The 13,501-nt window shown below is 31.3% G+C and overlaps 1 protein-coding gene across 1 annotated transcript; it reads right to left on the reverse strand.

Annotated features, from left to right (window-relative positions):
* Positions 1-312: 312 nt before the first annotated feature.
* On the reverse strand, positions 313-4,629 carry Smp_124750 (hypothetical protein; the record flags this gene model as incomplete). Its single annotated transcript, XM_018790943.1, has 4 exons — positions 313-800; positions 2,470-2,580; positions 3,604-3,798; positions 4,563-4,629. The coding sequence occupies 4 exons, from the start codon at positions 4,627-4,629 to the stop codon at positions 313-315; spliced, it is 861 nt and encodes a 286-aa protein (XP_018647375.1).
* Between the last annotated feature and the right edge of the window lie 8,872 nt (positions 4,630-13,501).

Below are 13,501 nucleotides of genomic sequence, written 5' to 3' on the forward strand. Positions count from 1 at the left end.
TGCATTCTTTCGTGGTTGATATTCTGGACTCCGAATGGCCAGTCTGTATTGAGATGCACGCGTTCTGAGCTAATTTCCTATATATTGCATTTTAATTGTCGGTTTTAATAAAATCTACACTATTGATCATATATACCGAAACATAAAATATCTGTTAAATTAGACAATAAATGTATTTATTATGGAATGTATACTACTTATATTCACTGAAAAGTAGATAAAAATATTAAGATAAAATTGCGTTGACTGAAGTGTTACGGTAAGTTCGTTCATTATCAAAATATTAGAATTATATGGAAATAATATAAACCATTATGGCTCCAACTCTAATAACAATTCATTTAAGCTCTTATTAATGTGTGCAATCACTTTTCTCATTACATGTACATAAATTATTTTGGTTTGATTCACTTGTTGAGGTGCATCGAAATTTATCGGGTATAATAAGCACGGAAGTGTTAATTGTAACTGCTGCCATTTAATACATTTTCGGCATGATCGTTCAGCTTTCAAGTCATCTTCTTCATTATCTGTTTGAGTTGAAATTGTAGAATGGTTATTTGCTACATAGATATCTGATAATAATGGATCAACTAAATGATCAATGATCTTTTTATCAAGCAATGAATCAGTTGTATTCTCATCATTATTGAAATCATAATCATGATGATAATGACCATGACTATCCAGATTATGAGTAAGGGACTGATCGGTATTCATGGGAGTCGGTTCAAGTGAACTATTGTTTGATATATTTTCGGGTATCCCGTTCGCGTCGTTATGAAATGTTCTGTTTTCATCTAATGAGATGAAAAGAGACAAAATTATATTCATAGTTGAAATTTTAGTGAATTAATAAAATGAGGCATATTCAAGACACCTCATTTATTGGAAATATGAACGAAAATTCCTTGCATGCTATTCAATTTTAGAGATTTATTTTGTTTTGTCCATTCCTTTTTAAGCCATTGTTCTCAAGATATAGAAAACCTATCTGTTGTTCTTCAGATATCCAAAACTTGACGTAATGAAACCTGTCTTTCAGTTTGTTGTGTAGGAATAAACACATACACTTCGGTAGTGTATATCCTTTTCTAAATTGTAGCTTTAAGAAGCCAATGATAGTTAATTTGTCTACTTGACTTTTAAACGTTTAAAAATATTGATCATTTCCTTAACCACTTTTTTTAGTATCTAAGTTCACAATGAACTTGTCTTTGAAGCAAAGTTTTACTTGTTGTACCTCATTACTATTTACTGACTGTAAAGTAAAATAAATGTGGATTGGGCACACTTTGAGGAAATCACCTAATTGTGTCACAAGACAAGCCCTCACATGGAATCCTGAAGGTCAAAGGAGAAGAGGAAGACCAAAGAACACATTACGCCGATAAATAAAGACAGACATGAGAAGAATGAACAAAAACTGGGTAGAACTAGAAAGGAAGGCCCAGGACAGAGTGGGTTGGAGAATGCTGGTTGGCGGCCTATGCTCCATTGAGAGTAACAGGCGTATATAAGTAAGTAAGTAAGTAAAGTAAAATAAATATTTGGCATATGCCGAGTGAAATATTTCATTGGATTGAATTTCACCAAAGACAGAGAAGAATAAATAGCATCATTCTATAACCTAAATAAAAATGAACAATTATTAAATAAAAATTGACAACTTACAATAAACATAATCACCTAGCAACCTTTAAATAAAATAAAAGTTCCTCACGTAATATAGACCTTACAAAGCCACTTATCTGAGAAAGTCTCACGTTTATTTTTGATGGTAATAAGTTCAAAAATACACAAAAAATATTTAGAAAATATACTACCCTATAATCCGAATGATTTGTATGATTAGAACAACCATTCGAGTAAAAAGTACATTCCAAGTTGGATGAGAAATAAAAGCACATTTTTGTGAACAAACGTCAGAAGGACATAAGATGTATTTTTCAAGTCCCTGTTTGTAAAATTAGGTAAGAATTCAATACATACTTAGATACAAACTGTCATAATAAAGTTTTCATTTCAATTTCTATCAAAGTTTTTTTTGTAATATTGATTTCGTATTGTCTTATCATTGTTACTGGTTTTCTAACTGGCTCTAATCCATTAAAGGATCACTTTCAATTTTAATCACTAACCTTAAGTAAACGATGTATACATTGACTTTGACTAATTTTCATTAAACAATGTATCTGTAGTTATTGTACTTGTGAATGCAAATAACATAACCACATGTGTGACATAATAATATAATTCAATAGATCAGTAGTTCTACTATGCTGAATTAGTCTAGGTAACATGGATTTCACTCATGCTAACTATACTTACAGTTGTTTTATTGACGACTATCTTAAAGTACATTAATATATTTTATATAAAATCATCCCCGAATCAGTCATTTGAGATGAGTATTAACTAGGGATTAATAGTTAATTTTTTACAAAATGTATGAATAAATGATCTTACCACCTTTTTCAAAACTGTCTTTGGTTTTATTCATGATTGTAAATATGTTTTCATAATATTCCGTTTCATGTCCGCCCCAGTTGACAATGCTTTCATGTTGATGATTTAAAGCTGAATATGTATTAATGAATTTTTAACATAATAATCAGATATGCTTAAGTTAAAAGGTCACACAGTTACAGACAGAATAGATAGATGGTTAGGTCTTAAACTATTGATTTGAGCTATACGAATTTCTAGAGTGGTCTGAATTATCTTTGTGATGATACACAGGTTCTACTGATTACATTATTTAATAAAGCTTCAGATACCTATTAAAATAAAGCCAAATGGTGAATCCAGCACCAAAGTTATTTATCTTTTACTGATGTACTTAAACCATAAGCTGTGAAATATTAATTGAGTAATGGCGGGTTCTTGAAATATTTCAGAAAACATCATGATGCTGGTAAGTCAATCCAACGTTGGCACCAAGCTAAGTAACATTATTGATGTGTATACTGTAATTTGTCTTTCTTTGTAGGCATGTTCACAAAGTCAAACTCATATTTCATCATATTTGGATTCAGTATTAAGGATCTGACATGGGTTCTAAGAAATTAAAACTAATTGTTACGAAAGTTTTTGATATTATTTATTGAGCGATCGGTCTTATACAGGATAAAGTGGTTCTAAATCCCTTGTTGAATAACAAACGATGGGTTGTTTCGATGTCATCGAAAAATGAAACCCTGATGGGTGGTGAATTATTTGATACCAGTAGACTAGGCAACACTGTCCCGTTGTGTGTTAAATTTTGGCTTTATTTTATGGATCACCTAAATGAACAGTGATATTTTGACACCCTCTAAATAACTGTATTTATAACCTTTAGATTTCACCATGCAAAATCTATGTTCAAAACACAGATATTTTAATATTTGAAGAAGTAAAACAACTTGTTTAACTATATTTTGCGGGATAGGATTATTACGAGACCTGCAATCGGAATGTAATCATGATATTATGTATGCATATACAGTTTCTTGGTCAGTCAAGCACTTCAAAGGGTAATTCTATACCTAAACCAATGAGTATGATGATAGTCGATTTCAAATATTAAACTACGTCGCTTAATAGAATTCTACCACCTACTTTCTCTTTCGGATTGTTCGGTTTGCATTTCTTCGTGGTTTCCTGGACTTGTGTTTTCTTTTCTATGTTCTTCACTGTATTTTTCTTCAGTAGTCTCATATTCTTCGTCATCCTTTAAGTTGGACTGATTGGAATACAAACGATAGGGATTTCCTTCACCCCACCGAGCCAATCCGTTATGATTATGAATACTGTCTAAATAAAACATAGTAACATTAAACGTACTACAATACTTATTCCACATACAATATACTGTTTTGGGAGACTTACAATTTCTTTTTAAAAATGTAGGTAGGCTCTAGGATTCCTTATAGGATTCTAAACGAGTAATCTGATTTTACATCAAGAATAAGAAATACTCGTTGTTATAAAATATTTCTTTACTCAGAGTAATATTTATTGTCGATATATAATTTTACATAAGGTTTATTTCATGTTATGATGTTTCTGCCTACACATGAACAAAATATCCATCACATTACACAGCGCTTTCCGACCAGTCTCTAGTTACCACAAGCTCTCTTTTACTCGGTCAATTTGAAATAAATTAAGCTCCATTTTTTGCTTCTAGTCACTTGAAAATCAGCTACATTTGGTGAGGGGGTTGCATAATATTCTTACGAAGTCTTCAAATATCCAAAACAGTGTAGAAAATAAAAAGTTGTATAGTTTCGGAATTTTTATCAATGGTAGCAAATGCTGACAATCTACTTGGTATCATCATTGTATTCACTCTCATATGGATACACGTTTGGTTTTACTGTAAGATTTATTTTCTATTTTATCCAGTCTACAGCATTATGTAATATATCTTTTTGATATGATATGACAAAAGTCTATCACCTTAATTACTTTTCGAAATCAATTGAACTGTCTCATTCATGAAGGTGAAGTTGTTCACAACTGGAAATATATTTACTTAGACAAAAAAGAGAAAAAAAGAAGCTAAAACGACCTACCTTCTAAATCCACTTCATTGAAAGATTCATTATGATTATTTTCACTGATAAGATCACCATTTCCCATCATTCTACTGTCACTTGTATTATCGTATTGTTTAAGTAATTTGTCATTTTCATGATGTCCTATAATGGTAAATATTTCCAGTGTTAGGATTTATAATTTAGGATCATTAGGTAATAAATCTTAGACAAGTTTTCTAACCCTACCATTTGAACTGAAATGTCTTGAACTAGTGGATATATTAATTTGATAAACATGTGTTAAATGTTTTCATGTCTTTCAGTGAACATTGGTACAGACAGACCCAAATGACGAGTTTTGAATGGATCGAAACGCGCCAATCTGATGTTATTAATAAAGACTATTTAGAAGTAAAGCTATTTGATTTCAATAAGATCGGATATTTAGTAAACGGTAATTTAAACATGTTTCATTCATTAATTTGTCACTCACATATAGGAATGTTATAACGTGTGCGTGCGTACGTTATATATGAACGTAGTAAGACCGCCTATCAGAGAGCAGTGAAATTATTAATCGCCCAATGATACACAAAAGCTGTATGAGCAGTCTTGAGTACTACTCGGTTCTGCTTTTTGCCTAGCCCAGCCAGTTTAGTCCAGAACACTAATAACAGCCTCTAAAATATGAATCATTATTTTCAAACATACTGGGTTTATGTACCAACCAAACAGACCACATCGTACCATAAAATAGAAAATAACATTTGTACAAGATTTAGTCCAATGTGGCTGTGAATAGGGGGAAAGTAATAAATAGACTGACGATAACTCAAGAATCGTATAATAATAGTTCAAAGGTGAAAATAAAGCTAATGATAAGAGGAACACGAATACGATTAGGTTAGTTACTTAACAATTATATAATAGGAAATATACATTGGTCCATAAATAGTTCTCAAAGTTACCATTCACAATTCTCTTCGGGATACAACAAGGAACATTAACACTAATGGTGAAAATAGTACTCAGTGACAAATCTGTGTTCTTTAAAAATACAAGATATAGATATCAATTTGTCTAATTTATATGCAACCATGTTTAAAAAGTTCAGATAATTCTATCATACTGTTTAAATCATTTAATTTTGTGCATGTTTTGAAAAGTGAACAGTTAAAGCAAGACACTAATTTTGATTACAGCCTTAGTATATTTTTTATAGGAATGAAATAGGAAACATATTTTGTAAGTCATATCAAGGTATAACTGGGTAAAATGAAAATACATCACATTTTTTAGTACTAACATTGAAATAACACTACAAACATAATCATAGTTTTCCATTTCAGTAAATATCCACTGAATCAAATTAGAAGAATTAAATTATTATCAGAAAGGGGTTTTGTGGAGATTTTAGTAGTTTTATATGGTTGAAATCATGAGTCAGTTGAAGCTAGACCGCCATGGAAAACCTGGAGGCCCTGGACGGCCGCTTCGTCTTATTGTGGAACTCCTCAGCAGTTTGAGATCGTGTATGCAGTTAATGTCATGTTTATTTAAATTACTTTAGAATCTTTCTTAATATACCTGGAGAAACATGTACAATTATACATGAAACTAACAAATCATGAATTTTTAATTTACAAAACTAAACCGAAGCTAGACAGTTAGATTAAAATTCCAAAATCAGGATCAGACCGAAGACTTCCACGTCATTTGATGAGACCAGCTGAAGAAAATTTTCTCATGGATCATAGAGTTTTTGTTAAACTGTGAGGCGTACGTTTACCTAAGTTTTAAGAAAATGTTAACTAATTTAGATTGGTAGTGTCTTTAAAGATGAATACATAATCGACTTACTCAGACGACGAAAAAACATCTTCAAGCCGTAAAAATTTCAACTCATAACATTTTAGTAAGTATCATTCTTGTGCGCATTAGTGGCTGCGTATAAGATAGATCTAAATAGATTCTATTTAAAAACCGTTGTCGACGAAGTAAGCAAATAGAAAATGAGACAATAAATCATTAATCTTTCTGATCAGTACTAGTGTCATACAATATACTGACTGAAAATAGAAATGTGACCTAATTTATTATACTTTGATTGTAAAGAGCTATCATAATGACCATTGGATACAAATGTTCTGTCAATAGTTATTGATTACTAATTGCAGTGCATAATGTTAATAAGCATTTTAATACTTCTTTGTTCACAATAACTCTCCTACTGATATCTCAGAGTAATGTTGATTAACTTCAAAGTAATAAATATATAAGTAGGTGGATCAAAACATTTTGAGTGACAAATAGTATCTTGTTCTTAACTGTTAGTCTTATTCATACGCATCACTTTATTATTATTCATACTAAGTGAATTAATCAAAGATGGATAATGGTTAGCAGTGGAATTCAGGACGCGCGTTTCGTCCTATTTGGGACTCGTCAGCTTGATGTATCTGCATCTCAGAGTGAATTAATGTTCAAATTAATCATCATTGACACAAATCTTACATGAAACTTAATAAATCAATTCAAAACACTAAAGATTATACTTAGTAAGTATGATATAGTATTCGAACGAAACTAAAATAGAAGTATTATACATATGGACGGTTGTTATTTAAAGACAAATTATTATAACAATGAAGAACTTACTTAGACTTTCTGTAGTTAAAATTAATGTTATACATGAAATAAAGAAGAAGAGATACGATGAAACCGTCATTGTACTAGATGATATTGACCAATGTGATAGATATGAATTTTCTTAATTAGCTCGATGATCTGAAAAATTAAATTTATATTTATCCAAAATATTTCATAAATAACCCTTTATTTATTTGTCAATAACATCCACTAATGATAAGAATAATAATGTAACATTAATCCTTCATATACTTACATACATCTAATTGCTTTCTGTATATATTCCTATTACGTGATGGTATGTTTAAATGAAAAGGGGTTCTATTTATAAGTAACTAAAAAAATTAAAAAAAATTGGACAGTTCAATCTAAAACTGACTATATAACACTAAACAATTCAAACCATATAAATAAACAAAACAAACAAAGGTGACACAATATTTCATCTTGAAACCAATATACAAATTAGTTTTATTATTCAATGTTTTTGTTTTACACAAGTTTATTTAAATTTTGATTTATAATATTTTTGTTTTTTGTTTTTGTTTTTATTTTTTTAAATTTACTTAGTGTGTACATGAATATGTATGTGTGGATATTAATAAATATGAGTTAGATCCATCACTCGCTCGTGCATGAAACTGATAGGTCCTGGGTTCAAATCTCGCGAGGTGGGATCGTGGAAGCGCAGTGCTGAGAAGTTCCACAATAGAACGAAACGGTCATTCAGTTCTTCCAGTTTTTCCATGGTGATTCATGATCTCAACTATATAAAATTACTAAAATCTCCACAAAACCCCTTTCTGAAAATAATAAATATCGAAATTCAGTCATTAGAGATTATCAGATATGTGCTTATACCATCAGTTAATATAAACTTCTTTATGATTATTAAATTTAATCATTCTGTTCCAAAAATGTAGTTATTTAATCGCATTATAAAGTGTATTTAAGTTAATCAACTTTATTTAAAGAAAACTTTAAGTTTATATTTACTGTGAAATAAGAGAAAAGCAACTTAAGAATGATTCAACATGAGCGTTTCGTCTAATTTTGGACTAGTCATCTGGATGTACCTGCATCTCAGAGTTGATGTTCACTTCGGAACTTAAACTTAGTACCGTTCTTTTCAAACGCCATCAAGTTGTTCACTTACCTACTGAGCTCAGATAGCCACTAGATTATGCAATGGGATGAAGTTTTAATTTATTTTGTGTTGGTTAATTGAATCTTGCACATATGCTGATAAGAGACTGATCAATTACAATCTTAAACATCAATGGAAAGGTTCAAACAACCAAAACATAATGAGTTATTCCTTTGTATACTTTTCTGAATACATATATGAACCATAGAATAAAATAACTATGCTCTCTCTCTCTCTAGATCTTTCAAAGATAAACTGTTACCGCTGAATTAGAAAATATTAACATTAATTCAAATCACACCATAAGAATCCTATTTTAATTTATTAATGATAAGCCTAAATATCATATTACATTCATTTATTTCTAAATTCAAATAAAAGATGTATTTCAAAAACATTTTATCAAATCTGCATAAAAATCCGCTTGTAGCTCTTCTAGAGTTACTGCCGATCCAAAACCCACATAAAGGAGGTTGGTTGGGCATGAGGTCAACAACCACATCCCATAGAATAAAAATCTTGGTTAAACAACGCCAACCAGATTAAACAATCTAAATCATTTGAACTCTGTCCTCTGAGTTCAATGAAGAATAATGACGCCTCAGGGTGAAAGCTGAGATTATTCGGAAGTTACAAGATTGACGCCTCTTATAACAACCAAACTAACCATTAATATAGGTACAGTGAGTGTCCAGACAATATGAGAGACCGGAAGACCAGTCAAATAGGAAAGGAAATGAGGAGATCCGACTTGATGATGCTCGAAGTCAGTGAAACACATTGGATCCAATCTGGACAGGAAAGGATAGATTCGGGAGAGATGTTGCCGTACTCTGTTCACGAAGAGGAAAATGCTCCACATACTCAGGGATTGGCTCTTATGCTTTCCAATCAATCATGAAATGCACTTGTAGAATGTGAATCTCACGGATCCAGGATCATCAAAGCATCCTTTGAAATAAAGAAGGAGGAGGTCACAATGAATACTATCCAATTTTATGTACCCTCCAATGATAGCAATGATGACACTAAAGATCAGTCCTATGAAAGGCTGCAATCGATCATAGTGAAGTGCTCAGGAAAGGACCTTACCATCTCGATGGGAGACAAGCTCTAAATTGGAATCCCGAAAGGAAGGGGAAAAGAGGAAGACCAAAGAAAACATTGCGTTGGGAATTGAAGGCAGACATCAAAAGGATGAATAGCAACTGGAAAAAACTGAAGAGAATTGCCCAGGACAGGGTGGCCAACCTAAGCTCCTCCATGAAGGGTAACAGGTGTAAGTAAGTAAATAAGCATGAAAATCTGTTGTACTACCTTACTGGTCTAACATGTGTACTTTCTAGGTTATATCCTTCCCAATAGAATATTTGTTTACATAAACATTGTAGATAACTAGGTACAACCTATTTAGTTGCTGATTTCCTAAGATTACGTGAATACAAGACTAGAATACGAGTTTATTTTTAGATATTTTTTCTACTTTTCTCATAAAAGAAAGAAGACATATTTTCTGTCGTAGAACTTTCACAAGTTGATTGATTTTCATTTTTCATTGGAAAAACTGAATTTCTAACTAGAAATAAAAGAAAAAGAGTAGTCTAACATGCATCAATTTATTTTTTTAGTCATTAACGGACATGATAATCATCGGATGTATACGTTCAAATAGGAAAAGAAACAACGTTTAACAGGCCAAATTTCAAATAATTACTTTATTTGTCTGACGAAACCTTGAGTGGTTTATTTGTAATTGAAATGGATAGCGCATAGTCAAGCTACAATCTGTTTGAAACTTTATTCGATAACATAAAAAAGAATAATCTGTGGTTGTGTAGTGTAGGTTGTTGATATTAGACGGATAAAAGTAGTATATATCACCAGCCGAAAGTGGAATTTCTGATGGCAGAAGGTTGGTAGAATTGAAAAGAAAAGAACGAGAAAATAGAGTGATTGGCGTGGAAACTATGAAACAACAAAGTCTGAGACAATTGATGGATATTTTGCAAATGAAGTATTTACTGTTTGGTTCTCAGATTTTACCAAGACATTCTGTATTGTTGTATTAAAATACTTTTGGTTGTTTCCACTGATATTCTCGTTCACTACACTTGTATTAGTTAGAAGTCATAGAATATATTTAGTTAAGGTTTATATAAACTTCCTATCGCGATTATTGAACTTTTTGGTTGTCAAATGTTTTTCGCCTACAGATTTCATAAATTTTTTCCACTATCCTCATTGTGCGTATCACATCATATTACTGGATAGTATTCAGTAATTTGATCTATCTTATTAAATTCTTATTGCTTGAATGTGGATGTACGTTTTCTAATCCACTATAAATAGATCACCGATCTCATCACTTTTTAAGGTTATTGTTAAGTTTGAGTTCGTTCGCATACCTGTAACGGTATTTATATCTTCATTTGACTGTTCTTTAAACATATGTATATATTTGTCAATCATATCAAAGTTCATAATATACGAGTGTTTATATGGATGCTAATACATGATTATGGGGGTCTATCGGTCTCAGAAACAACTCAGAAGTTTGTTTAAATGCTGCTTACTGCATATCATGATTGATTCTCCCATTTATATCCATTTGTCAATATGTAAAATGACAAACACAGGGCGATACGATGCAGTATTTTAAATCCCATTAAATATAGTGAATAAACAAGAAACTTGTGTTTTTATAATTAAGTTGACATTAAGTGTATTTTAAAATCTACTGACTACAGATTTACTGCTTTATGTAAACATTAGACTTTTATCAATATTAACATATTTCAGGTTTCCAAAACATAAACCTAAATGCTTTACAAATCTCTCTCCATGTGAACTCTAACCAAATGGCATGATAATAATGGCATTCGGTGAAGAACTCACATCATTCTTATCCTAGTGTAGTGAACAGAACACGACTGGGGACAATCGAATGTACTACAGCAAGAATTACAGACTATCTCACTAAATTTTGATAACCATACAATGAACAGTTAATTTGCAAATTAACAACCAATAGTCTCAATCTTCATTGTTTCTTCTCTATTTCCATTGTTCATGCATTTTCCTACCAATTGCGCTTCACTTCAGTTCTTCCCTCATCGGTCTTCTGCCAAAATACATTCTATGTCTGACCATCACCATATACTACTTATATGGATATAAGTAGACCACACCACACTAGTATATTAAAATTCAAATTAAGAATGCTATTAAGGATGAAAAGACTAAGTTTTAAACTATTACCGAGGTTGATGGCACTGAAGATATTTGTTATTAGCCTGTATGACACCACAAAAATCTAAATAATAAATTGTCCTTATATAGAGTGACGTCATTCTGTTTTTTCCTGTTGATTATTTCTGGGGTAACTTCAGTTTTGAGATACTTTCTATCACAGACTGCTGATAGTTAATCAATAAAAACCAGTATGCTTACACCACTGTTTCTTCGTAGTTTATTGTTATCCAGCAATGTAGATTCCCCGCTATAACTGAGGTTGAACTCATGACTTACTGGTTTATTGACGCTCCAAAATGACGTTGAACACTAATTCATTTGTAGCAGGATCACGATAAGATCCAAAAGTGCTGGTTCCAGTTCCTTATTTGACAGTGATCGAATGCTACTAAACAACCCCAAAATTAGGAGCAAATGTCTCTAGTGTTCTGTAGTTTAAAAAAGCTAATTAGCTGAAGTCATTTTATTGTGAAAATGATCACACTACTAATGTCTGTTGACCTTATTTTTACTTCGGTTTGAAAATTGTCATCCATATATGTACAACAAGTGAAAGTTGAAGATGATTATTAACCATTTATTGTTCTAGATATACGTAATTGAAGACATCAGATTTTATTTCTGAGATCAGTTGGTGTTGTATTGTCAACAACACTCATCATCAATCTGCACAAAATTAAGTCTCTCAAACAAGATTATTTAAACATAATTTCATCGGTATTTCTAAATCAGGAGCTATATGATTTTATTAAGCGGTAAATTACATTATTTCAAACAAAGAGGGGAAACGAAGGCTCGTATTTCGGCTACATGAAAGTTCAGAAAACAAGCACGTGGATGCACATTTATCTTGTAAACGTATTAGTTTTGATCGTACACACGGTTGTATGTTGTTGCCTTTGGATTTAAATAAGCATCCTACATAGATGCGGATGCTTAAGTAGGTTATTGATTTAATATGAAGTTTTTACAAAATGCTGTTTCAATAGCAGCTTATCGCTTGTTTAGGTATAACCGGTGAAGCGAGTGAGACATTTAAAACGAAAAATATGTTGTATCAGAGCTATCATATACTTATATTCAAAGCATGTTTGTTATAACCAGATAAACTTGAAAAACATTTCAAAATGATTCTATCAACTTATAACTCTACAGACAGGATGGTGATTTTCTCAAGGTGAATATGCATATTTCAAAGATAAAGTACCAATTTCGATTAGTTTTGCACACATGAATCAATTTAACTGTTTTGACAGATCTAGTTACGTGTATTATGTCCTGAGAGTAGTTCTTACATTTCAACCAATCTAAACATGATACAGTACAAATAAACATCAGTCTTGGGCTCTACACAACTTATTTATGACGAAGTACACAGTCTCAAATCATTTTATATAATATACCATACAGAAAATTCATTCAGAAATTTTAAGAAAATATATCTACTTAACAATTCTACTGATATTGTGAACCAATGTGAAGTGGTCAGATGAGAAGGTCAATTGATGTTAATCAGAGGTGACGTGTAGGATAAGTAAATATCATTGGCTAAGAAGTGGATTGATTTTCTAGGGGTTATATATACATATATAAACAAGTATTTGTGCCACTTTTGAGGTAGCTCTTGTGTTCTCTAGTCAATTGAAGGTTAGCATATAGTTCGTCGTGTATCAATATCAAATTTCGTACACCGTCCATTATAACAGTTACATCTTTTACAAATTACAAAATACTAAACTCTCTACACTTTTCTTTACTCTTGTTTATAAATGAAGTGAATATGAACATTTTCTTTCTCATATTTATTATTTTATTCAAACAATTAAATTAATTTTACTGAAGCAATAAAAGAAAGCCTAATCATAAGTTAATAGACTTAGCTCAATAAGAATATTCTAATGAAAACATAATAATTCATTGTATGGAT

This window comes from Schistosoma mansoni (genome assembly GCF_000237925.1).
Source record: "Schistosoma mansoni, WGS project CABG00000000 data, supercontig 0244, strain Puerto Rico, whole genome shotgun sequence".
Taxonomy (NCBI): domain Eukaryota; kingdom Metazoa; phylum Platyhelminthes; class Trematoda; order Strigeidida; family Schistosomatidae; genus Schistosoma; species Schistosoma mansoni.